This window comes from Oryctolagus cuniculus, chromosome 14, assembly GCF_964237555.1.
Source record: "Oryctolagus cuniculus chromosome 14, mOryCun1.1, whole genome shotgun sequence".
Taxonomy (NCBI): Eukaryota; Metazoa; Chordata; class Mammalia; order Lagomorpha; family Leporidae; genus Oryctolagus; species Oryctolagus cuniculus.
In genome coordinates, this window is record NC_091445.1 from 89,212,848 (window position 1) to 89,238,883 (window position 26,036).

Genomic DNA, 26,036 nt, shown 5'->3' on the forward strand with positions numbered 1-26,036 from the left:
CAAGAACTCTCATACAGCAGCTCGTTGAGCAGGGCCAGCGGCCAGCAGCCCGAAGGCAGGGTTCTCTTTTCTGGAGGGAAGCTGAGATCCGGAAAGGTTAGGTACACAGCGGGAGCTTGCAGTACCCTGTCGACAGTTTGCTGTTCCCTTTTGTTCCCGAAAGTCTTAAAAATATTTAAAGCCAAACAGCAGGTTTTCTTGAATAACTGTGTTATGTTTACGCTATTCATACTTAGGTAGCTAAAGTAGATTTCTATAGGGCAACCAAGGTAAAAAGGGTCCCATTTAGCACAGGGTGCATTTGAATGAAACCCATTATAAGTGTCTTTACATATTTCAGATTTCATGGATATATCCAGAAATATTAATGTAGCATAATTGAAGTCTACTATTGCACCCTCAAGCCCAGAGTGGAGAATAAATGCCTCTTTCTCCCCCTGGCCCTTCTACACCTGTCAAAGTTAATTTTTAACCACTGGCACATTGCAAAACATTCATCCTGAAGAGCCTGATTCATAAATCTTGTTTTAAATGCCCTGGGCTTGGTTTTTAACCAACACTAAAGTAAGCAGTAAGGTGGAGGGAAATGACTTTCAAAGGGTTTTACTTTTCTCTGATTTATTTTTTATTGGGTTTAAAATATGGGCTGACATGAGAGGGTTGTTTGAAAGGCGAGAAGCGAAAGCTTGACAACATGCATGTATTTAGATGGGCCGAAGTCAACGAAGACAGGCCACACGGGGCCTCTATCAGACAGGAGCAACTTCTATTTGCCCTCTGAGAAACAGATGTGCTTAGGGGCACGTGTTGGAGGCCAGCACACACTTTTCCTTCTGTTTTTGCAGCAGACTTCTCTTTCTCTCAGGGGACATGGTCTGAGGGCAAAACAGCAGGGGAGAAGTTCCCTTCTAAACCCTAGTAGAATGGGTCTGATTTTATGCGGATGTAAGCCTGGCTTCTAAAGGCAGATATATAATGAGTTGTCTTAAGTTAGCATCATGAAGGCAGGTTCATTACCCTTAAACATTCATTCATTCCCTGACCCCCAACCCTGCCTTGGTTTTAATGGTCTTTTGTTCACAAATGAATCAAAAGCAGTGAGGTTTCCCGGCCTGAAAGCTGCTGCCTGATGGTTATTCCCAGGTATCAGGAGATGTGGTGTAAGTGTGCTCATTCTCCCCTACCAGGCTGTTTTGCTTGTTTGTTGCTTCTGAATGAACTTTACAACACTCCTTGGACAGGGAAAATGCTATGCATTGTTTCAAGGACCGCAGAAGGTAAAAGTTCACCGGTGTACGTCAGTTTTCCAGTGTGGCTGGTTCTCTGAAGTCCCAGATAAATGCTGCCATTAAAATACACGTTTTCGTAACAGAGTTTAGCAGCCACATGACAAGTGACCATGCTTGTGATGCTGTTTCTGATTCAGTAGCCCTTAGTGAACCACGTAGTTTAAAGGATGGTTGTAAAGGTCTTTCCTACTAGTTTGTGTGAAATTTTGAACCTATAAAGGAACTCTAAAGTGTTCATGGAAATGGGCTTAAAAGATGTTTATTTTGGTGTGGAAAAAATTGTGAAATGCATGCATACAAAGGGTCTTCAGAGAGTTCCTGGAAAATGCATATTATGCAAAAACTATGGACGGGCTTCCCAAAATGTTTGCCTCAAAGTTAGTTTGAAATTGTTGAAGTGACCCTGCAGGGTGAGCTGAGCCCTCGCTCCTCTTCTCGCAGGCCGGAGTCACTACCTCTGTTCGGCCAGGAGAGGGCCCCCTCTTTAAGCTAATAAAGGTCCCTCTTCAAAGACTAATGGGCGCAGACTCCCACCGCAGTCCTGAGAGAGAACCTGCACGGTCGGCGATCTGAGACGTGTCTGTCCAGACTTCCCAAATCTGGTCTAAGGCGTGTTTTCCCCTGTAACGAGGGATCGCGCTGCTTTTCAGTGGATACTTCTGGAGCTGAAAAGACACTGTTGGACCTGGGGGGGGGGGGTGCTTAATCTTGGAAGGTTCTGATGTGAAACACAGGGGTGCTGTGGAAAGCGGGCGTCTGTGTTGTCTCCAGCTTTATGGACAAGTAGGGAGAGATACTCGCTCAGGCCACCAGACTGGCCCCGTGTCGCTGCTCGGCGGCGCCTTCCCCACGGGCTTGGCAGACCGAGTGGGCCGAGGCGGCCTGTGCGGCCGTTACCGCAGCCCCGCGTCTTCCGTGGGGATGCGGCCACCGACAGACCCGCTTGTCTTCAAAGGGAGCGAAAAGGGTGCTTTTTTTTTTTAAGTTAAAAATAGAAAGAAAAAAAACACCAGAGTTTCGTTTAGGTGTGACTTTTTTTTTTTTTTTTTTTGCATGTCGCTTAATAGAACTTGTTTGGCCTACCAGTTTTGCCCCCTCTGGCTAAGGGAAGCAGGGAGGGAGACTTGGGGGCCCCCTCGGAGCGCTGGGTTGCGGGCCTAGTGCGGGGGGGGGGCACTGCTCCTCCTCCCCCCACCCCGATCCGCACCCCTGCCCGTCCCCTCCGGGAGCATGGAGGACAGGACGGACGGGGCCCCCGAGTGGCGTTCAGGGTTTTCAGCGTGCCGGTTCCGTGCGCTCGACAGACACCGGGTTCGGTTCTCAGCACCGCGTCAGAGCCGGCTCTGCAGGTGCAGCCGACGTCTTTCTGAGGTGGACGGCGGCTGCCTGTTTAACTGGCAGCGGGACGGGGCTCAGGTGCAGAACGCACGCACGTCCGCGAGCGCGGGGTGGGCTCAGGTGCAGAACGCACGTCCGCGAGCGCGCGGTGCCCGGTCCGGCCCTCGGAGCCCGCGCGCCGCGCCCCCGGCTCAGTTCAGTCCAGTCCGCCGCTCGCTCGGGCTCTCGTCCCATCCCGTCCCGCCCCCGCCCGCCCGCGGCCCCCGCGGCCCCCTGCCCTCGGCCACCTGCGGGGCAGGCTGCGGGCGCGGGAGGAGGTGCGGCGGGCGCGGCTCCGAGGCTATTTCTGCCCGCGGCGCTCGGCTACTTCCTGCGTCTGGCCGCGCGCGCGGAGCGCCGTGTCGGGTCCCCTCGCCGCGCCCTCGGCGACCCCGAGCGAGCGAGAGCGGGGCTCGCGTGGGCCACTTGTCAGCCGCTGACAACTCTGCCTGGGGCTCCCCGCCCCCCCCCCCCCCCCCGTTGAAATCCCTAGCTCAGCAAATATTTGAACCTGCCCAAGTTAATCATGAAGCCGCGATCTTTATCAGAGAGCGACGTGCGAGCGCCCGCGCTGCTGCTGCCGCCCTCCCCGGCCCGGTAGCGGCACCCGGGGGTCTGCTCCAGGGTCCCCGCTGCACCCGCGCCCCCCTCGCGCGCGCGCATGCACGCAGCCGCCGCCGGGCACGAGCGCCGGGAACCCGCCTCCGAGGGGGGGCGAGGGAGGGGGAAGACTTGGCCCAGTCGCTGGAGGAATAGCTTTTTGGATTTTTTTTTTCTCCTCTTGTCGGAGACAGGCATTTAAAGGGAAACCGCTGAAATGCATAACCTGCAAAGTAAGTCGCCTTTCGTGGCTGGGCGGCGTGGGGTGTGCGCGCGGGGAGCGCTGCCTGGGGCGCGCGGGCGGAGGGTGAGGGGCGCGCGCCCCTCTGTGCTCCAGGCGGATGGCGCCCTTGGAGGGTCGGGGTCGGGGCTGGGGGCCGGCCTCGGAGAATCACCTGCTCCCTGGGTCGGCTTGCCGCAGGGGGCCTGCAGCCCAGAGGACTCGTCCCCTTACTTTGGGGCAGTCAACATTCTCACGAAGAATTTCCTTCTGCATTCATGCGAGGGCATCTCTCCTCTGCCCCACCCCCCATCTTTGGCCGCTCTGGTTGGAAATTGCGTGTAGGCTCCCCTGACGCCTGCGGGGAACAGGAAGGTGTGAGTGAAGGGAGAGGCGGCAGGGGGACCGGCGAGGGTGGGGGAAGTGCGCAGTGCTGGGAGAGCAGAGGCTGCTCCCTAAGGGGACAAGTTCCAGGGGCCCCTGGGTGCTTTAACTCGCCGCACCAGCTGACAGACAGGGACACGCGTGCCAGAGCCCACTTAAGTTTTCCCGAAATGAGCCCCCGTTTCCCACTCCCCAGCCTTGTCACAGCCTTTGTAAAGAGAGCGGGTCACGGTGGGAACACAGGTGCCGCTGCCGCCCCCAGAATGGTTTATGAAGAGCCCGAGCGGATCATCAGATGGTAGGGGAAGCTGATTTCTGCACTGCTAAGAAATGCCTCCCCAGAGCGAGGCATGGGAGATAAAGGGGGAAAGGAAAAAAAAAAAAAAAAAAAAGAGGTGACATCACCCTCCCCTTGGAGCAGGGTTAGTGTGGCGCTGCGTCCACCAGGGAGACACTTTGCAAACCTAACTGCCTTCTGATCCAAGGCCTGCTTTTCTTCCGGTTGTCAGAGGGAGCATCTGGCTTCGCCCAGTTTCGTTAGAACCATAACATTCAAATTCTCATGGATATTTCCAGCTATGTCTGGATCATTCCTGTTGGTAGCAGCATCTCTGCCTGTTCAGCATTTGCCTTACTCTGTCAAGTTGAATTGCAACTTCTGAGTGTTCGGGGAAGGAGGTCCTGTCTGCACGTTTTCCTGTAATTGTCCTTTCTAATCTGGTACTTCATGTCAGCGTTTAAGTTCCGAGTTTGCAGGGAATTACGGAAGGCTGAAATGGAATATCCAGAGGTCTTGATCCTTTCTGCTTTCAGTATGTGTGGGAGCAATTTAAGGACTTTAAAACATGGCTGAAGTATACCATTCTGACGCTTTTGTAAGATTTTTAAACCCAGGCAGGACTGGGCTATCTATAAACCCAGATGCACCGTTGGGGAGGTTGGGGGTGGGGGCAGGGAGCTGGGAGCTGCAGCATATCGGTGTCTGTCATCCTGCCAACCGCGGAGCGTACCATGCTGCACGGAGTAATAAAAAAGGAATTAGAAAACTCACTGCTGCCGGAGAACAGTCAAATTAAACACCTTCCGAAACGCTGAGCGGGTCTCATGGTGCGGCTTGGAAATGTGGGTTGGGGTTGTGGTAAGGCTGGGCTGGGAAGAACTGATGAAGCAGGAGTGGTCTGGTGACATTTTTCTGACTTGATTGGCTGGGGTGTGTGATGTAATAGGTTACAGTGCAGCCACTTATAGGTTTTAAAATGAATTCCAAGACACCATTACAAAGAAAGCCGGACTCTTTTCTTATAACGGAGCCCAGCCAAGGGAACTCTCGCACAAATGTACAACACTATATGGAATATGGAAGACCTGGATTTAGAATATGCCAAGACAGATATAAATTGTGGCACAGACTTGATGTTTTATATAGAAATGGATCCACCAGGTAATCTTGCAGTATTATTGTAGAAAGCTAGTTAATGTTGTGGCTTTTAATTTTTACTTTTATTTTTGGAAAGCTGCCGTGAGATCCTTTTTACATTTCTATTTTTATTTATTTGTTCCATTGATTAAAAATTAGTTGGCTCATAGCTTGAAATTTAAAGATTGCCTGTCTGCCCGTGGAGGCAGGCAGCTCAGGCTGTGTGTGTGGTCATGCTTATTCTTACTTGAATGGGGAGGAATTGAATTCTTCACTGGTGTCTTTTGTTCAGCCTGGCCCTTTGCTAGTTGGGTTATTTTGTTGCATATTGCTCCTTTAATTCAAAGCCTGCTCCTTTCTGCTGCTTTGCTCTGAGGACTGCGGGAGAGAACACTGTGGCACTTGGCAGTGTTAGCACTGGGTCCTGTAGGACAGCAGGGAAAATAGAACAGTGATTGCAACTCGCTTCTCCAGGACCTGGGGCTGTCCTGACTCTAATGTGCAGACTTTGCTTGCTGTCTCTTCCGTTCAGATACTGTGACGAATACAGAAGTTGGCTTTCCACAACTGAAATATGTCTGTCATCTTAGTCTGTTTGAGACAGACACCTGAAATCATTGTAGTCCTAAATTAAGGTAGCAACTGCTTTCAAACTTCTTAGAATTTTAGCTAAAGACCCTAGCTTCATTTTGTTTCTTAAACTGTTTGATTCCAATGTCAGTGCTCTGTCCGTCCCCCCCCCCCCCCCCAATTAAGAAACTCAAACACTGCAGTGTTTTTATTTGTAACTGTTTCCTATATGAATACTGATGTGAGGCTGGGGAGAAGGGGGGCTCTCCTGGTTTTTTAATCACCCTGGCTGGCATAGGGCAACAGTTTATCCAACAGAATATTAACATAAATACTAAAGAGATTTAGGTCACAGATGAGTTTCTTAAAGTGGCTTTTGGCAGAACAGTGCCTGGAATACTAAGATTAGAGAAACCCAGTTCCTCCTCTTCAAAACATACTGCTGAAGATGAGCGTTTTTATTCCCGCAACAGCATTTGTGGAGGCCAGAGACCGAATTCGTCTGTTGTAATTAAATAAGAGGCAGCTAAAGCCAACTCCTGTTCTTCTTGCTGCTCATATGTTCAGTTTCTTATTTTAATGGGTTTGACCAGGCAGGAAACTTTGATGTAAGTAAATCAGGACGTGGAAAACGCCAGGACTGTGGACTTACTCTGCATTGTATTCGGTTTGTTAAGCACGAAGAGTCTCTGTCCCTTCTTTTTCCCTTTTGTTTCATTGCTTTTTCTGTTTTTAAGAAAACTATCTTCCACCTTGCCCGAAATTGTGAATTATGGGGGTATGTTTTAGAAACTCTAGTGTCGATCCAAAGCACTGCTGGGTGCACTGTGAGATGGTCACCAGTACTCGGGATTGCAGACAACTTTGTCTTTCTGCTTCCTCGGCAGCACTGCCCCCCAAACCACCAAAACCCACTACTGTCGCCAACAACGGGACGAACAACAACATGTCCCTGCAGGACGCAGAATGGTACTGGGGGGACATCTCAAGGTAAGGCTCTCCGACCCTTCCGGGTCCCGCGGTCCAGGGGGTGTGAGGTTCAGAGAAAGAAAAGCCCCAGCTCGCCGAGTTCCATCTGTAGGATGTCATCCAACATAAGCATGAAGCATAGTTGGTTCTCATCCAAAGATGGCCAGAAAAGTCACTGGGCTGTGCAGAGCAGTGTGGGTGCCGGATGCCCCAGGAAACGCACGCCTGGCCACGTCTCATGATTGACTGAGGGGTCAGGGAAGTGCCAGGCTCAAGTGGCGCCATCTAAAGGCGGCGTGCAAAGGAGCCTCGCAGAGTTAGTGTTGCTGCCTGAAACAGTAACACACCATGACTTTTTCTTAGCTTTTGGGGGAGTAGTCAAGGGTTGGAGAAACCTTTTGGGGATCATAGTGTTCTGTGATTTGTCAGAAATAAAAATCTACCACCAGTAGCAAAAGTGGGTACATTTAAAAGAGAAAATCTCCAGGCACCTGTTTATAATGAGGCTGGAATTGATCGTATTTCCATGTAAAGAGATTACTAGTAAGCTCTGTAAATGCAGTTCATAAGGCAAGGGTGTGAGACCAGAGGGCTATGGGAACTGCCTGGACTTTCCACTTGGTTTTGCTGTGAATCTAAAACTGCTCACCAAAGAAAGTCTACTGAAAAAAAAGAACTGTGGCCCCATAATCACCGAGCCCTCTGAGTGAGCATGGTCTTGGGGTTTTTTCTGTTTCAGGGAAGAGGTGAACGAGAAACTTCGAGATACGGCAGATGGGACCTTCTTGGTACGAGACGCATCTACTAAGATGCATGGTGATTATACTCTCACACTAAGGTGAGTCAGGGTGCAGCCAGAATGGGTGATGTTACACACACTTTTTTTTTTTTAAGCAAATCTCAATACCGTGATTTTTATATTGTATTTACAGGAAAGGAGGAAATAACAAATTAATCAAAATATTTCACCGAGATGGGAAATATGGCTTCTCTGACCCATTAACCTTCAACTCTGTGGTTGAACTAATAAACCACTACCGGAATGAATCCCTAGCGCAGTATAATCCCAAACTGGATGTGAAGTTGCTTTATCCAGTGTCCAAATACCAACAGGTAATCCAAACAATTAATTACATGGGTTATGATGTTTAGACAAAGTCCTTTTACTACTCAATTTTCAAGCAGATGAGTTATGAAAGCCTTTACACTCGCGACTTTAAAATTGGGATTTTCTTCAGCAATTTTAAGATTTTTCCATGTCGGCTATGTTATTAAACAATTGCTATTTGGTTAACTACCTTATCGGTTGAATTTATTTTTCCTTTTTCCTCTGTTCTCCCGTCTTTTTAGGATCAGGTTGTTAAAGAAGATAATATTGAAGCTGTAGGGAAAAAGTTACATGAATATAACACTCAATTTCAAGAGAAAAGCCGGGAATATGATAGATTATATGAAGAGTATACCCGTACTTCCCAGGTGAGTTCTCTGTGAAAGATTAGAAGGTTCGCTCTTCGTTATTAGAACCTGGTACATGATACCTTCAGCTTCAGAGAAAAGGTAAAAAAGTTGAGTTTTTGTGAGTGAAATAGAGGAGGATTTGATTCATCTAGCACAGTATCCCTAAATCTTTATTCAAATAAAGTCTTTAAGTGGCTGAGCAGGTTAACTTTACGTGCTACTAGAAGGGGTCGGCCACGAATGCTGGGTGGACTGCCCGTAATTTCTGCTTGGACGTTAGTAACTGCACGTTCGGCAGACTAGTGTGCTCTCTGAAAGGGGGGGGTCTCTGTCACACCCCCCACCCTGTCAAGCAAAGGCTGCATTTACTGCAGCGCTGTCCCGCAGGCTTCCTCCTCTCTGGGTCACTGTTCTGCGACTGCAAGAGGGAGACCACATAGATGCCGCCCACTGGAATGGCTTTTCCAAAGCCGAGAACTGTAGAAAATAACCAGGCTGCTGTTTTCCATAGATTGAATAAGTTCCTAAAAGAAATGTGCGTTTCTGTGGTAGTAGGCTCAAACGACTCAAATTCATAAAGCCCATTCAAATACGAACGTACAGTCGGCGCTCGGTAGCCATGAGACCCACATCCATTTGAACACGCACAGATTGCTTTTCCTCATTATTATCCTCTAAACAATACGGGATAGCCGCTGCTTACATCGTACTTACCTCCTCTTAGATATTTCAAGATTTTTATGTGAGAGAAGGTGTGAGTTGTGTGCAAATACCGTGCTCTTTTACATAAAGGACTTGAACATTCTCGGGTTTGGGTATCCCAGGGAGACCTAGAACCAGTCCCCGCCAAACACCAAGCCAGCTGTACCTAAAGCTGGCCGTGATATAGGTCAAATGTCCTTGTTCCTTGCAGTAAGAAATCATCCTAGGAAAGACATAACGCTGTCTTATTAAAATTGTCTCCTAGGAAATCCAAATGAAAAGAACAGCTATTGAAGCATTTAATGAAACCATAAAAATATTTGAAGAACAGTGCCAAACCCAAGAGCGGTACAGCAAAGAATACATAGAAAAGTTCAAACGCGAAGGCAATGAGAAGGAAATACAAAGGTGGGTGAGCCACATGCACTTCCCTTGGCCTTGTGCTCAGACAGCCATAACCCTCGCAGCGGACGATCTTGGGTCCTGTGCTTTGCATAATCTAAACGCGGCAAGCAGAAAAAGCATTCTTTGCTAGGGGCATACTGTCGGGAAACTTCTCATCAACTTGGGGGAACCTGCGTGGTTTCCCCAGGTCCTTACAGATGGCTCTCTCTCTCACCTGCAGGATTATGCACAATTATGATAAGTTAAAGTCTCGAATCAGCGAGATTATCGACAGCAGGAGACGCCTGGAGGAGGACTTGAAGAAGCAGGCGGCCGAGTACCGGGAGATCGACAAACGCATGAACAGCATCAAACCAGACCTCATCCAGCTGAGAAAGACGAGAGACCAATACTTGATGTAAGTGTGTCTGAAACAGAAGCCTGGAAGCGGGAGGGAGACGGCGCAAGTGAAGAACAACCTCTTCACATGTTTGCCTCTCGGAACTGCTTTTCCAGGTGGCTGACGCAGAAAGGTGTCCGGCAGAAGAAGCTGAACGAGTGGCTTGGCAACGAGAACACGGAAGAGTAAGTAGCGAATTGAACAGGGGCGAGGGCGAGAGCCTGCTCTCATTTCAGGAACGCGCACGGCTCGCTTTTGTCTTTAGGACAAAGTGGGGAATCTTACTAAGCTTGGAGCATCTCCTGGGAGAAAACTGGATAAATTCAGTGCCATCATCCAGAGTTTAAAAAAGGAAAGTTTAGCTAAGGAGGGCTTGTGTTTATTTTTGCTCGTAAAGTTGTGAAATGACCCTGCGTGTCCACAGTGAAGGACGTGAACATCTCAACAATTCCAGAAATATTTTTGGAACAGGAAAATAAAATCATGTTTTCATATATTTTCATGCTTATGTTTTATTTGAATTACTTAAAACTGGTGGCATTCCCAGTCCATTTTCTGATCAAACTGAATAGATGGGATTGTTTCCTGCCTGCCCAGTTACCTTGAGGACTGTAGCTGACTTGCAAACAGAAATGGCGTAACTTGGCCGGTCGCAGGGAGTTGGGTTGGCAGCTGCCCAGGGGGAGTGGAACACTGAGGACAGAGAGGCAGGCCGAGGCAGCACCCGGGGGTGAAAGGGACCAGAGCGGGCCAGGCCGAGGCTCCCTGCAGCTGCAGCAACCTGCTCTGCTTCCCGCCTAGCCAATACTCGCTGGTGGAGGACGACGAGGACCTGCCCCACCACGACGAGAAGACGTGGAACGTCGGCAGCAGCAACCGCAACAAAGCCGAAACCCTGCTGCGCGGGAAGCGGGACGGCACCTTTCTGGTCCGGGAGAGCAGCAAACAGGGCTGCTACGCCTGCTCCGTGGTGTACGTATCTCCACGCGCGTCCCTCTCGTCGGTCAGCTCTGGGGGCAGGTTCTGGTCGGGGAGGGGCTTCCAGGATAACAGCACAGACCTCTATCTTCATGGCCAGCTGGAAATGGATCTCACGGGCTCTGATAGAGACACCCCTGCTGTTTCAAGGATTGATTTTAAGCCTCAGTCTTCCAATGAAAGTCTGGGATCTCTCTTCTCCTCTTGCTGCTTCCGTTGGGCTTTTGTTTTGTCCCAAGGCTAAGATAGTTAGGTGAAAGCATGCCCATAGGTGATGTAGCCCCCAGAAACAGGTGAACAGGATTCCAGTGGGGAAAGCTCCCGTCTGAGGGCAACTTCTCCATTTCTTTCTAATAGTTCAGAGAGTAGTTTTGGATCTCGCACGCTCCGACTGCAGCCAGGTGAGCGTCCTCCAGGAGAGACAGGTTCTAAGAAGCGCTGACCCAAGACGGAGAATGTGGGAGAAGGCAGGCAGTGCGGAGGCAGAGCCATGGGGACCGTTCAGGGAGGGCCAGGAAGCAGCTGCTGGCGCTCGGTTCATGGCAGCACTCGGCGGGGTTGGAGCAGCTTCTTTGGTTTGTGCTCCCTGTATGCCAGGCCACATCCATCATTTCACGTCCCAAACCAACCCCATTACATCATCATCGATTACTATCGTCTTCCTGTTGAACCATGTTCAAGATGAAAACACGGGCTCCCCCTGGAGCTGGGCCCTACCCAGGTCTCCCAGGCAGGGGCTACCGTGACCGTAGACTGCTCCCCACCCCCCAACTCCCCACCCGTGGCGGCTGCTCTGCACCGATGACGATGCTGTCATGAACAGTCCTGACCAGTGTGTGCTGTTTCCCCTGCAGGGTGGACGGCGAGGTCAAGCACTGTGTCATCAACAAGACGGCCACCGGCTACGGCTTCGCCGAGCCCTATAACCTGTACAGCTCCCTGAAAGAACTGGTGCTACATTACCAACACACCTCGCTCGTGCAGCACAACGACTCTCTCAACGTCACACTAGCCTACCCGGTCTATGCACAGCAGAGGCGATGAAGCGCTCACCCTCGATCCTTCTCCTCCAGTGCAACACCGCGAGGCCTCTGGGAAGCAAAGGGCTCCTCTCCAGCGTGACCTGAGCATTGAGCTGCGGGAACGAAGCCATCTGGCTGCAGATGGGACTTAGAGCTTTCTTTGACACAAAAAAAGAAAAGAAGTAGTAGAGGAAGACAGGCAGCCTTGGGCTATAGGATGATGACCATACGTTTCTAATCCGGAGTGCTTTTTATTTTTGTTTGTTTAATTTGAAGCCACAACAACACAAAGAGAAAAAGAAATGCAAAAATCTCTGCGTGCAGGGACAAAGAGGCCTTTAACCATGGTGCTTGTTCATGCTTACCGAAGCTTTACCAGCTACACGCGGGGACTCTGGAGACCCGAGGGTGGACAGGGCCGCCGAGCCCCAGCCCGGAGAACGCGTGGGGCCAGCCTGGTTCGGCCTGGGCGTTGCTGTGCGCGGTGGACTCAGCATGGCACTGTGGGTTCTCTCACTTTCTCACGAGTGAATGATATGTAGCAGAAAGGCGCTTCACTCCCAAGGGACACTTTGGGAGAACGTCCGCTCGTGTACGTTCGGAGTGCCGGGAAGTGTTTCGTTTGAGCTCGTCAGACAAACAGAACCCAGCCACAGAAGAAGTGGAGCTCGGAAAAGAGACCTTCAAATGACATTCAGTATATAAAATATGTACATAATATTGGACGACTAACTATCAAATAGATGGATTTGTACCAATACCAAATAGCTTCTGTTTTGTTTTGCCGAAGGCTAAATGCACAGCGCTATGCAATTCTTTAAGTTTCATTAAGTCGTCGTCTGTTTTAAATGTACCTTCAGAATAAGCTTCCCCACCCCCAAGTTTCATTGCTTGAAAATATTGTCATCCCTGATTTTTGTTAATATTCATTTTGTTACCTTTTTTTTTTTTTTAAGAAATGTACAGGATGCCAGTTTTAAAAAATGGCTTCAGAATTAAAACTATGAACTATTTTACAGTTTTCCTTGTACAGAGTACTTGGCTGTTAGCCTGAGGTTAAAAAAGTTCCGAACAGATTTTTTTTTTTTTGGACTAAATGTTTTGTTGGGCAGTGCCTGATAAGCTTCAAAGCTGCTTTATTAAATAAAAGAAAAAGAAAAAGATTATATAAATATGACAAAGTATTGCAGAGTCCAACGATGTTGTTTTAAGACTCTTAAAATACGGTACCTAGCAATGTTTGTTTCATAATGAATTGTGAACTTCTGGAACCTGGGGAGGGGGCGTAACAGGCAGGGTGGTGGGAGGCAGGGGGGATGGTATGCACTTTCTCGTGAAAACAGAGAAGACTCAAGGGAAAGTTGCCTGCCCTTCAGTCTTTTCCCAAGCGGATGCGGATGCGTTAGCTGTTATCAGTGAATGGCAATTCTCAACCTACTGTAACTCTTAACAGTGCAGCTGGTCAGGTGTTTCAGTTCTCACACAGGAAGTGCCGGGAATCTGTTTCGGGGTTCCTGGAACAGTGCTCACCTTTGTTGAGGACGTCAGTTCAAAGAAATTTCTGCCTTTAGAAAATGTAATTTTTTCTTAACATGAGACTATTCATTATGACCATCAAACATTCATTTTAGAAAAAGCATGACCTGAAAAAAATTACTTTTAGTGGGATGTTTGTTCTTAGCTTTCCATTCGATTTGGAACATAAACAGGCAAGAGCGTACTCATTGCTGCAGGCTCCTGGAGCTCATTAAAGTCATGGCCATTGCAGAAATCCAAATGGTGGACCCTCTCGTTCATCCAAGTCATCGTGTGTGTTACACACTTCACTGTGGGGCAGAGTCCGGGGTTCTTAGCATAATCTTGCCAATTTAGGGTGAGAGAGAGAGGTCTCTCTCCCTGATTTACATATGCAAAAGCTGTTATTTTGAGTAGGAATTGGTCGGGTGTTGGGAGGAAGGAAGGCAAATGACAACCATGGCTCCTGTCCTGGTAGTTTAAAATGGAATCTTGCTATTTCAGCTTCCCCTTCTCCCTATTCGAGCCAACCACAGCTTCCTTCCCTTTCAGATACTAAGGTGAGGGCGTTTTGTTTCTTACACACTTGATCTCAGCCAAAAGGCCGAGAAACGATGGTGTTTTGTGTTTTTTTTTTTAATGTTGTTCCTTTAAAAAAAAAACTTTGGGGAAAAAAAGGTCGAAGCAGCTGAGTTAACTGTCTATAGAATGTATTATTTTTCCTCTGTACCTGAAGCTACTCCTACTCAAGAGTAGAACTCGGTCTCACAGCCAGACTGTCGGCCCTCGACTCGACCATTACTGACCTCCCTCCGGTCACTAGCCAATTGATGATTTCCCTGGCGTTCGTTTTGTGAGTGTCGAAGCTTTGAAACTTCGGGTGATGATGCTGTTCCACGTCACACCCAAGTCTAAGAGCTCACTAGTTACTAGTTTATCAGGTAGGTTGGGGTCTTTTTTTTTTTTCCTGGGGGGGGGGGGATTGGTGTAGCACAATATGTATGCTAGTAAATATAATTTTCATTTACTATTAGTAAGATAGAAGGTCTGAGATCAAAGGTTTCCTTTAAAGCTACAGTTTTGTTCATGTGTTTTGCTTCAACACTCTTCGCAAGATGACATAGTATTAGGCAGTTGCCTTATTTTTGCATCTCACAAGCAGAAGTGCAATAGACGTTCCCTGGAGCTGCAGGCGGGAGCAGAGAGCAGTGAGACCCCGCCCCGCCCTGCCCAATGCCTTCTCGATGGCAGTAGAGCAGGCCCAGCACATTTGTGCTTGGAAGTGTCAGGCCAGCAGGGCTCTGGGTTCCATCCGTCAGTCATCTCCTAAGAACCTTCTCCGAGTGGCTCACGACTACAGTTGCATACAGCAGAGGCACTCCTGATAGGAGATTTTTATCTGTGCATCAGTCTCTCCCACCCATGTCGCTTCCTAGAGGCAGAACCGGAGCTAAGCTGCAGAGAGGCTGCCGTAGGGCTGCAGGTGGGAGCCCGAGGACCTCAGAGGACACTCGAGAGAAACCATAACCACGTGCAAAGGCAGGAAGCGTGTGTGTGACATTCGGCAACTTCACAGCCCTGGATATATGTATATATGTATATGTGCATGGACTGTGTTTCCGGTGTGTGCAGTACACCTCTCCGCACAAACAGTTCCACAGTCGTCGACTTCAAGTACATAACAAGCAAGTGTTCAGTACCGCTCCTGTGTATCTGTCTGGGTCGCTTTACTCCCTTTGAGGTTGCTTTGTTCTGTCTTACCGAGGTGAAAATTGCTTGCAAGTGAAGTGAGAAGTTCATAATTTTTGACTTTTTCCTGTGTTTTGAAGCGACTCCTTTAGGGAATTGGTCTGGATGATCCCGTTTAGCTTGGAGATTCTCATTTTCGGTGTATCTATCGAGTCAGTTTGTGTTTATGTGAGCTGTCACTGTGGGGAACCGATTGCTTTGTCATATAGCTGGTTATGAGCTAGTGGTGTGTTTGGGAAGTCCTACTGATGTTCCTTATTGGGAGAAAAAGTCTGCTGGTTTTAGCAACTGCTTTTGCTATGCATGGTATCCAAGTGAGTTGGAAAGCAGACCCTGGTATTGAGTTTAGGGTCGTTTGAGAAAGGGGCAGTTTTTAAGCACAATGCCTCACATGGGACAAAGTTCCAAAATGCCAAATTCTATTTTTTACAAATCTGTTATATAAAATACTAGTACAGGTGGGGAGAGAATAGAATTGGGTCAATTGGAAAGACTCTCCAACTTGATCTTAAACTTGTCACCATGAGATAGCATTAGCTGCCCAGGATGCTGCTATTAAAAAAATAAAAAATAAAAAAAAATAAAACTCATTTATACGTGTGTATTTTTTAAAGCTACAACCTGTTCAATGTTTTTACAAATCTGTTTCTATGATGTTGTTAAAATAAAGTTGGTCTTTTGACGAGAGGGAGGATATGATGGTCAGTTGTCATTTTGCCTTTACAAGGCAACCGGGGTGGGGGGCGGGGGGAGTGTGCCTCCTTGACATTTTGTTCAAGTTATAGAAATTCAATGGAGCTATGTCTTGTTGTTTTAAGTTGCTTTAATGCATTGTATTAGGTCTTCAAACAGAATAAAGGTTGTTTTGAAACTTCAGTGGTTCACCCAAGAACTGTGTCTGAAGCGGCTGGCTTGCTCTTTGGGTTTCCAAGTGTGTGTGGCTGCCCTCTCGGTTGACCCCCACCCACCCCCTTCCATTTCCTTATCACATTCTCTCCTGTGTGTAACAAACAAGGACATGGGGTGGTCACGTGAACGACCGGGCCCGTTGTTTCTGTAATTTCAATGCGTCCGTTACAATGAAGTGAAAGACCTTTAGGTGACATTTCCAGGCATTTTGCTAAAAGACAGCAAGAATGCCCACGATCCTCAATTCCTCCACCATCCACCCCCAAAACGCGACCGTCATCCTGTAGTAACCAGGACTTGTTAGAGTATCTGGCTGTGTCCCTACATATCTGGCTGTTGTATGGCCTACATACAGTGCAGGGCAGGGTAGAGCGGTGTGACAGGGGCTGCAGAGGGGGCTAAATGGCACTAAATGCAGGTGTTCCCACAGTAATACCAGCCCAGATACACAACCAAGTCTCGCTGTGATGACTGTCGCTCGTTTTGATTGCCAGTAGAATTTGTGATGTATACCGCCTTGCAGCATAGAGGGCTCGCCTTACAGGTGGAGATAGCATCCCAGGTGAGAGAAACGGCCTAGTGGTGGAGGTGAGAGGCGCTCCCATAACGACTACCATGGCAACCATGACGAATGGTGTGGCAGAAGCTCAGATCCACTTCCTTCCTGGCTTTGCCCTGCTCTGTGGAATCGCAGAGACTGACTCATTCATTTCCTGGGAATTCTGCCCTCTGGCTTCTGGGTCGTGAGTCTTTTCCATGGCTCCCACTCCTGCCAGGTAGAACCTCCCTCCCAGGTCAGAGCTGCCGGTGTACTCCAGGTCTCAGTAGAAGACCTTGAAGCTCCGCCTCTTTCCACATGTGCTCTCACCCAATGGGAGCTGCAGATTTCTGCTGCTGCTGGGCCACTGACCTCTCACTGCCCTGTTTGCTTTCTGAGCCCGTTCATCAGGTAATGTGTTCTCTGTATTCATTTCCCTTGTAAGTAATTTTCCCCAGTCTGGTCTCTGATCGACATACCATGTGTGATTGTTATTCACTAAATTCTTCATACATTTTCTCTGATTTAATCCTTCTCCAGTGACGAGTTGGGAGATAGGATCCCCGTTTCACAGACGAGAAAACAAACTCAGATGAGAGACTTGCTCAAGATTAAGTGGATTTTAGAGCAGAGCAGAGCACGCAGGCCATCTGACTCCAGCCGGATCTCTTCATCCCTGTGCTAGAATAGGATGAACTTCCAATGGGAAATCCACTAGCAAACCTCACTGCTGACTTCCTGCTGGGCACCACCCACGGAGCTCACCTGGGACAGTACACCCACAGGTGGCCCGTGAGGAACGGCAGGAAACAGCATGCACTTGCCACAGACCAGGGACTCTCAAGGTCGTTCCTAGACTAGCACTAGCATCAGTATCCTTTGGAAACTCCTTAGAAGAGTAAGCTCACAGCTCCCATCCCTGACCTGATAAGTCCAAGGTAGGCTCGTCCATGTTCCAACAAGCTCTCCAGTGATCACTTTCCTTTTCTTTTTTTATTTGCAAGCGGACAAGGAGAGAGATCTTCCATTCGCTGGTTTACTTCCCAAATGCTCACAACAGCCAGGAGTGGGCTAGGCTGAATGAAGCCAGGAGCCAGGAACTCCATCTGGTCTCCCACATAGGTAGTAGGGACCCAAACACTTGAGGCATCATCCTTTGCCTCTATACTACTTTGCATAGTAGCAGGGAGCTGGATTGGAAGTGGAGGCAGGTGTCTATCTCATACACTCTAATACGGGATGTGGGCATCCCAAGCAGTGGCTTAACCTGCTGTGCCATAATACTCTCCTATGAGTGATCCTAATGCATTCTAAGGGTTGAAGATCACCACTTTAGATCACCTAATTACTGAAATTGTCCTTCTAGCATTTTCATTAGAAATGCTTACTACTAATGATATGACTGTCCCTTGATTTATGCTTAGAGTCTAGTTTCCTCCGAGGAAGGGAAATAGACTGACCTGCTCTTTAGGAGACCCAGCCTGTTTGTCTTTAACCAGCTGTGGGAACTTGAACAACTCAGGTCCTCTCAATCTGGCCTCTGATTCCTTATCTGAAGTCAAGGCAGGAATCCGGATAATCCTGGGGCTGGGATTTGATGTACTCAGTACAGGTGCTCAATCCCCAATTCTCCCTTTACACTCTGGCCACCACGTGACTGATGACTGTAGACCATCCTGGTTGATTTAGTACCAGTCCTTGTGTGGTCAGCTAGGATGGCCACGTGAGTGAATTAGCAGACATGGAGTCTACTGATCTTGCAGATACAGGAAAAGCTACACTTTAGGTAAATCAAAATTAGCAGCTGGGGCGAGACTTCGGCACAGTGGTTGAGACAACACTTGGGATGCCCACATCCCATGTTCCAGTGCCTGGGTTTGACTCCCAGCTCTCTCTGCCTATGCTCATCCTGTGAGGCAGCAATGATGGCTCAAGTAGTTGGGTCCACACCACCTTACCTGGGAGACCTGGAGTGGTCCTGGGCTCCTGGATCCAGCTCCAGATTTTAGCAGGCATTTGGGAAATGAACCAGAAGAAGGGGAATATCTGCATCCTTGCCTTTCAAATACTTTCGAATCCTTGCAGCAAAATAACACTTTAAAAATATTTATTTTCAAGGCACAGTGATAGAAAGAGACAGAAAATAAAATTGGCAGTTAAGTTCTTGAGATTTGGAAGGGGAATGTACAAGGGAATGACCTGTTTCCCATCTGCCTAAAGAATAAGGCACTAAGAGAATGGCCCCAGGTCCTCTGGGGCATGGTGGGAGGTGGGTAAGTATCATCTGTTAAGAACTCACATAGGATCAACCTATTTTTAAGAGTTTTCTGAATTTGGCCCTTAAGGAGTTTATCTAAGTACTCTATTTTTATATCTTAAATGTAAACAGATAAAATTGTCCATTCTCCAAAATTCAGATTATCTTCAAGAGAAAGCACTTTGTCATCTCAGGCTTGCTACGGATGTCACGAAGCAGCTCAAGAGAAAACCACTGAGATGCCTTGGGAAGGAAAAGGCAAAGGATCAATGAGAAACCACCAAACATGCTGATCTGCCTTTCGTTTTCCAACAGGAAGCCTACAAATTCCTTTCTCTTTGTAGCACTCAATCACAGCCATCCAAAGCATGACCTCGGGCTTAACCTGTTGTTCAATAAAACATTGTAAAGCTGTCCCTGGCTTGACACAAGTAAAGATTTGGCTTCTAACATGAGAACAGGACAGTGAGCCTCCAAGTGCCACCACTCATCACATTAAGGACAAAGTTACAAGATAGCTCCATTCATCACCAGGATGGCTCATTAGAATTATGTTTTTGACTGGGAAATACCATACGTTGTATGACTTGCCCACTGGAACCAATTTATTTATGGAGCTTTCGTTTCCGAGGTCAATGATTTATAGCGTGGGACTTCACAAACCGAAATACATGAAAAACTTCATCACAGTGGACAAACTGGCTGCTCATTGTCCTTCACAGGGGTCTTCAAAGACGTTATGAGAAAGGAATAGTACGAAACACCTATGCACGGGTTTCAAAAATCCTTGCAGCAAAAATAGCACTTTTAAAAAATATTTATTTATTTGCAAGGCACAGTGATAGAGAGGAAGAGACAGAAAAAGATATTGCCCACCTGCTGGTTCACTCCCCACATGCCTGCAATAGGCAGGTCTGGGCCAGGCTGAAGCCAGGAGGCAGGGACTCCACCCCAGTCTCCCATGTGGATGGCAGGGGCCCAAGCACCAGGGCCATTTTACACTGCCTTCCTAAGCTCAGTAGCAGGAAGTTGGATTGGAAGCAAAGCAGATAGGACTCAAATAGGCACTTGGATATGGGCATGGCAAGTGGCAGTTTAGCCCACTATGCCACAATGCTGGCGCCCAAAATAAATTTATTTAATTTCACTTCCCATGAACTTTCTGAAGTACTGCTGTATATTTACTGTCATCTAAAGAAGGGCCATGTGTCCCATGGTTTGGAGCTAAAATAGCTTTAGTGACAGTGTTGGTCCTCTGATCCTTTGGCTTCATGAGTATGAGATATCTGATGGCATGGCAATGCATTTGAGGAAGATTTGTTGGGCCCCTACTATGTGCTGGACACTGTACTTCCCTGGAGTTCAGTGATACAGAAGATAAGTAACTGTCTTCTAGGAGGTCAGTGTGCTGGTGAAGCAAGCTCCTAAGTGCCCTCTCTCGTGATAAGACATAGTGGGGAGGGGTGCGCAGATGCCTCCAGAGGCCAGGAGGAGTCAGGTGGAGCTTCGGAGAGAAGATAACATTTCAAATGTGACCTGGGTTGGAAAAACAGTCCCCAGTCCTGCTGCTGGCTGCTGCTCCCCAGGCTTCATGGGAGCTCATGACACCAAGGTTGACCGTTCTCTCCTTCAATACCATCGTTTTCCAGGAGAGGAGGTATTTTCAAGTACCATCAATGGCACTATCTCCATCTTAAGTTCTCTCCCAGACTTAACATCCCCACCTGTGGTTTCCAGGCTGTGGGTGGCTCAGACAGCTGACATCACTCACACCACTCGGCTGCAGGCCAGCGACTGTCCCCCCTCCTCCTTTTTTTTATTTGACAGGCAGAGTGGACAGTGAGAGAGAGAGACAGAGAGAAAGGTCTTCCTTTTGCTGTTGGTTCACCCTCCAATGGCCACCGCGGCCAGCGCGCTGCAGCCACACCACGCTGATCCGATGGCAGGAGCCAAGTACTTATCCTGGTCTCCCATGGGGTGCAGGGCCCAAGCACTTGGGCCATCCTCCACTGCACTCCCGGGCCACAGCAGAGAGCTGGCCTGGAAGAGGGACAACCGGGACAGAATCCGGCGCCCCAACTGGGACTAGAACCCGGTGTGCCGGCGCCACAAGGCGGAGGATTAGCCTAGTGAGCCGCGGCGCCGGCCGACTGACCTCCCTTTTCAAGGGCAAATGCCAGAGCCTCGCTTGGCTCCTTGCCTTGGCACACTGGACGTGATCTCTTTGTGGTTGCACCTGTTCCTTTTCTTCTAGATGAGAAATTCTCAACCCAGCTGCACGTTACAATCACCTAGTATCAACCAACTAGGAAAATGGACTTAGAGTCTCAGGGTGTGAGGATTAAGTGAGACCATGTGTAGAATGCACCTGGACCACGGCTGGCATCTAATAAATGGAAGCCAATAAACATAATGGGCAAGACTTCCTTATCTAATTAGGTTAGCTCCCAAAGACTGTAAGCAGCTTTTGATTTACTCTATTTTTAAAAGATAGGACTACCTTTGAACATTTTAAATATTTTATGTATTTATATAAATATTTACATTTAGTCATACTTGCACCTAAACTTTCATTGGAGCTTAGGGTACACAGCATTGGATAATTCAAAATTGAACACATTAAAAGCACTGATCCATATATTGCTGTCTCATTTCTTATTCTGAGAAAAATACCATAGCATCTTATTAAATGCAAGTACGACAAAATTTTTTTAATGGCCAGCATAAAATAGATACAGCAAGTAGTAAAGGCTGGGGAGGGGGTGAAGGGAGATTATTGGAAATAAAAACAAAGTATATCTAAGGAAAGTTCCAATAATTGAAGGAAAACAGAGCTTCCTATCAGCCAGGCCAAAAAACAGGAGCACACAATGGCCTAGTAGTGCTCTCGCTCCAATAGGAGGAACTTGTTGTTCATTGTGCGAGAAACCTTCCCCCAACCCTGCCCGACCCCTGGGAAGAATCTAAGGGGTCTTTTCAAATGATGGTGCCTCTTGCACAGTGTTCTTGATTTTAAAATGCTTTTCTTCCAGGGAGATACCTGCATGTGGTGCTTTCTCATTTGACTTGGGCAGAAGCTGAATACTGGTCTAGGAAGGCGGTTCTGCGGCTGGCTGCACTGTCCACTTATGAGCACTCTTTGGGCTGTGTCCTCTTCGACGTGCCCAAGAGAGCTGTTCTGCAAAAGGAAAGGCCAGCAAAACGAGGAGCCGCTGCTGTAGACCACACGGTTGCAGGCCAGAAGCTCAGCGGCGAGTCTCCTGCCACTTCGTGTTCGTTCAGGAACGTGGATACCAAAGCTTAATGCAACTTTCCAAGAATTCCTCGTGACATCTCTGGCAGTGCCAAGTCGCAAAGCTGTGCAAGACCGGACACTACAATCTGGCCTAGACATCAGCTTCGTCTGACCTGGAGCACAGCTTCCTGGGGTACTGCATTTTATTCTTTATTCTCTCATGGGATGCATCTGTTCTGGTTTATTTTTACTGCCACCCCCCACCCTTTGTAAACGCCACCTCCCAAAGATGTATTTCAGTGATCCATCTCCGTTACACTCAGAGACGTTACAGGTCCGACTCCTGGGGCTTTTTCCTAAGAGGAGGGGTTCTCACCAATATAAAAAGTGAGGATTTTCTGCAAAAGTTTGTGCACATGGGATAGGACACAAGAAAGTTATGACCAGCGTATTGTTAAAGGCGTCGGAAGGGGTGGTGTTTGTGGACAGTAAGTGGCTGGGTGTTCACAGCAGAACTACGCAGCCCATCCTTGTACCTCTCCCCAGGTTGAAGAAACTGATGCTCAGGTAAGCCTGAGCAGCCGAGTGGTGCTGGACAATGTTCAACCTCTAGCCCTTCTGCACATGGCAGGGCCCTAGCCGGGATGAGGTGCACAGCAGCGCACCAGCATGCAGTACTGCCACCACACAGACACAACAGAGGCCGATGATCTCTGGTGGATCATTTAAGTCAAAAGGGAACTTAGAAAATTCCTTGAAACAAATGAAAGTTGAAACACAATCTACCACAACTTACGGGACACATCAAAAGCAGTAATAAGAGGTTTATGGCAATAAGCACTTACATAAAAAATAGAAAGTTGCCAAATAAACACACTAACAATGTATCTCAAGGACCTAGAAAAGAGAGGGCAAACCAAGCCCAAAGTTAATCAAAGGAAATAAGTAACAAGCTCAGAGTAGAAGTAAATGAGATAGAGACGAACAAACAATACCAAAAACCAATGAATTGAAGAATAGGTTTTTGCAAAGATAAACAAAATCAATAAATTTTTAGTTGGACTATTGAAAAAAGACAACAAAATCTGAAAGATAATTGATGCCACAGAAATTCAAAAAAACTATTATGAATAGCAATACATAAAAAAATAGAAAATGTAAAAGAAATGGATGTTTCTGGACACACATAAACTTACCAAAATTGAAGCATGAAGCCGTAGAAAAGCTGATAGACCAATAATGAGTAATGCGGTTGAATCAATAATCAGCAATTTCTCAACAAAGAAAAGCCCAGGATGCATGACTGTCAAATTCAACAACACTTTTAAGGAAGAACACCAATTCTTCCTAAATTATTCCAAAAATTGGAAAGAAAGGAATCCTTCCAAACTTGTTTTATAAACCAGTATTACTTTGATTCCAAAACCAGACAAGGATACAACAGCAATAACAAACTAACTACAGACCAATATCTCTAATGAACAGACACAAGGATTTTCAGTAGAATACTGGCAAGTCAGTTGCAACTATGCATCAAAAGGATCATTCACCGTGATCAAGTGGGATTTATCCCAGGGATGCAGGGGTAGTTCAACATATGTAAATCAATAAAAATATCATAAAAAATAAAAATCATATTTTTTTATTTGACAGGTAGAGTTAGAGAGAGATCTTCCTTTTGTTGGTTAACCCTCCCAAATGGCCGCTATGGGCCACTATGCCAATCCAAAGCCAGGAGCCAGGTGCTTCTTCCTGGTCTCCCATGCAGGTACAGGCGTCCAAGCACTTGGGCCATCCTCCACTGCACTCCCGGGCCACAGCAGAGAGCTGGACTGAAGAGGAGCAACCGGGGCTAGAACCCAGTGCCCATATGGGATGCCGGCACGGCAGGCAGAGGATTAACCTAGTGAGCCACAGCGCTGGCCCTATTATATCTTAATAGATGCAGAAAGGCATTCAAAAAATTCAATGTCCATTCGTGATTAAAAAAAAAAAAACCTCTGAACAAATTAGGTTTAGAAAGAACACATTTCAGCATAATAAAAGCCATATATGATAAAAACCAGTCAAAATCATATTCAATGGAAAAAAGCTGAAAATACTTATTTTAAAATCTGGAACCATCAAGGATGTCATTTTCATCACTCTTGTTCAATATAATACTGCAAGCTTCAAGCAAAACAATTAAGCAAGAAATAAAAGGCAAATAAATAAGAAAGGAAGAACAATTATGTTTGCAATTGACATGGTTCCATATATAGTACGAATCTGAAGACTCCACCATGAAACTGTTAGAACTGATACACAAATTCAGCAAAGTTTCAGGATACAAAATCAATACATAAAAACCAGAAGCATTTTTATAAAATACTAATGACCTTGCTAAGAAACAAATGACAAGAGTAATCTCATTCACAATAGTTGCCAAAAAAAAAATCCACTTTAAAATAAGTTTAACCAAGGATGTGAAAGATCTCCATTATGAAAATTACAAAACAAGACACACAGGAAAGGTAGACCTCTCATGTTCATGGATTAGAAGGTTATTAAAATGTGTCTATTATTCACAGCAATTACAAATGCAATGTAATTCTCATCAAAATACCAAAGGCTTTCTTCACATCACTAGAACAGTCCCCAGACCCATTTGGAAGCACAGAAGTCCCAGACAGAGAAACCTTGAACAAAAAACAAAGCTGGAGGGATCACAATACCTAATTTCAAGACACACTACAGAGTATTGGAATCAAAACAGCATGGTACTGGCATAGAAACAAAAGCAATTGACATTATATTAAACTAAAGAAGTTTCTAATAATCAACAGAGTGAAGAGACAACAAACAGCATAGGAGAAAATATTTGCAAACTATTTCTCTGAAAAAGCATTCATATCCAGAACTTATCAGGAACTCAAACAAACATCCAGTTAAGCAATGGGCAATGGCAGCCCATGGCAAGAGGCTCAGGTGATCACTGACCTCATAAATGAGAGCGCTAATTGCTAAAGGAACAACAAAAGTGCACTTGTCCCCATGTAGGACCTTTGTCCTTAATAAGTTGTACTATGAGAATTAACTGCGAATCTTGTTCTCAAACTGTACCCTATATGTTGTGTGTGTGTGTGTGTGTGTGTGTGTGCAAATTGTTGAAATCTATGCTTAACATGGAGTTGGTCCTCTGTATATAAAATCAAACTAAAAATGAACCATAATGAAGAAGGAGGTGGGAGAGGGAGTAGGAGGTGGGATGGGAGTTGGGGGGGTGGGGAAGAACCACTATATTCCTAAAGTTGTACCTATGAAAAATGCATTCAAATAAATGACCAAGAAATATACACAAAAAATGGTCACTATCACTAGCCATCTGGGGATCTAAATCAAAACCACAAAGAGTTTTTTCACTCCAGTTAGAATGGCTATTATCAAAAAATAGATACTGACAGGGATGTGGAGCAGGGAATCCCTTATATGGGTTAGTGGAAATGCAAATTAGCCCGGTTAGTACAGAGAACAATATGGAAGCCCCTCACAACAAAAATTGTCTACCATATGATCCAATTATCCCATTTCTGGGTACAAATTCAATGGCAATGAAATCGATACCTTCACTCCCATGTTGATAGCAGCACTGTTCACAATGGCCAACATACAGAATCAACCTCGGTATCCAGCAGTGGATTAACGGATAAAAAAATGTGGCATATACACACAATGTAATATTAATCAGCCATAAAAAATAAAATTCTAACATTTGCTGCAAAAAGGAAGAAATTGAACATTATGTTAAGTGAGATAATACAAAGACAAATACGATGTTTTCTCATGTGGAAGTTAAAAAAAAAGTAGATTTCAACTTAGAACACAGATTACTGTGGCTGGGAAGGGAATGGGGAATGGAGGGGTAACGGGCACTAGAACACAGATAGAATGGCATTCCCTAGTACACTGGGCAGATTATGTGAAGAACTAGGAGAGAGGAGAAGGTAAGGCTCCAGACCAAAAAATAAGTAAGCGGTATTGCTAAGTGCCTGATTTGGCCAGTGTGCACCTACACATATGTTGA

At 46.8% G+C, this 26,036-nt stretch overlaps 1 protein-coding gene across 6 annotated transcripts in view; it reads left to right on the forward strand.

Moving 5' to 3' along the window:
* Positions 1 to 15,620, forward strand: part of PIK3R1 (phosphoinositide-3-kinase regulatory subunit 1) — an 88,189-nt gene extending 72,569 nt beyond the window's left edge. For 4 of the 6 annotated variants that reach the window (XM_002714070.5, XM_051853438.2, XM_008262302.4 and 1 more), the window contains 9 exons: positions 6,745 to 6,847; positions 7,566 to 7,664; positions 7,759 to 7,939; positions 8,177 to 8,302; positions 9,252 to 9,394; positions 9,612 to 9,788; positions 9,887 to 9,955; positions 10,572 to 10,742; positions 11,603 to 15,620. In XM_002714070.5, the coding sequence (XP_002714116.1) occupies positions 6,745 to 6,847; positions 7,566 to 7,664; positions 7,759 to 7,939; positions 8,177 to 8,302; positions 9,252 to 9,394; positions 9,612 to 9,788; positions 9,887 to 9,955; positions 10,572 to 10,742; positions 11,603 to 11,792 (1,259 nt within the window). In that variant the 3' untranslated portion in view covers positions 11,793 to 15,620. Of the gene's footprint in view, positions 1 to 3,004; positions 3,500 to 3,638; positions 5,312 to 6,744; positions 6,848 to 7,565; positions 7,665 to 7,758; positions 7,940 to 8,176; positions 8,303 to 9,251; positions 9,395 to 9,611; positions 9,789 to 9,886; positions 9,956 to 10,571; positions 10,743 to 11,602 lie in introns of those variants that run through there. The other 2 variants (XM_017344761.3, XM_051853439.2) reach the window with 2 other exon arrangements.
* The last annotated feature ends 10,416 nt before the right edge of the window (positions 15,621 to 26,036 follow it).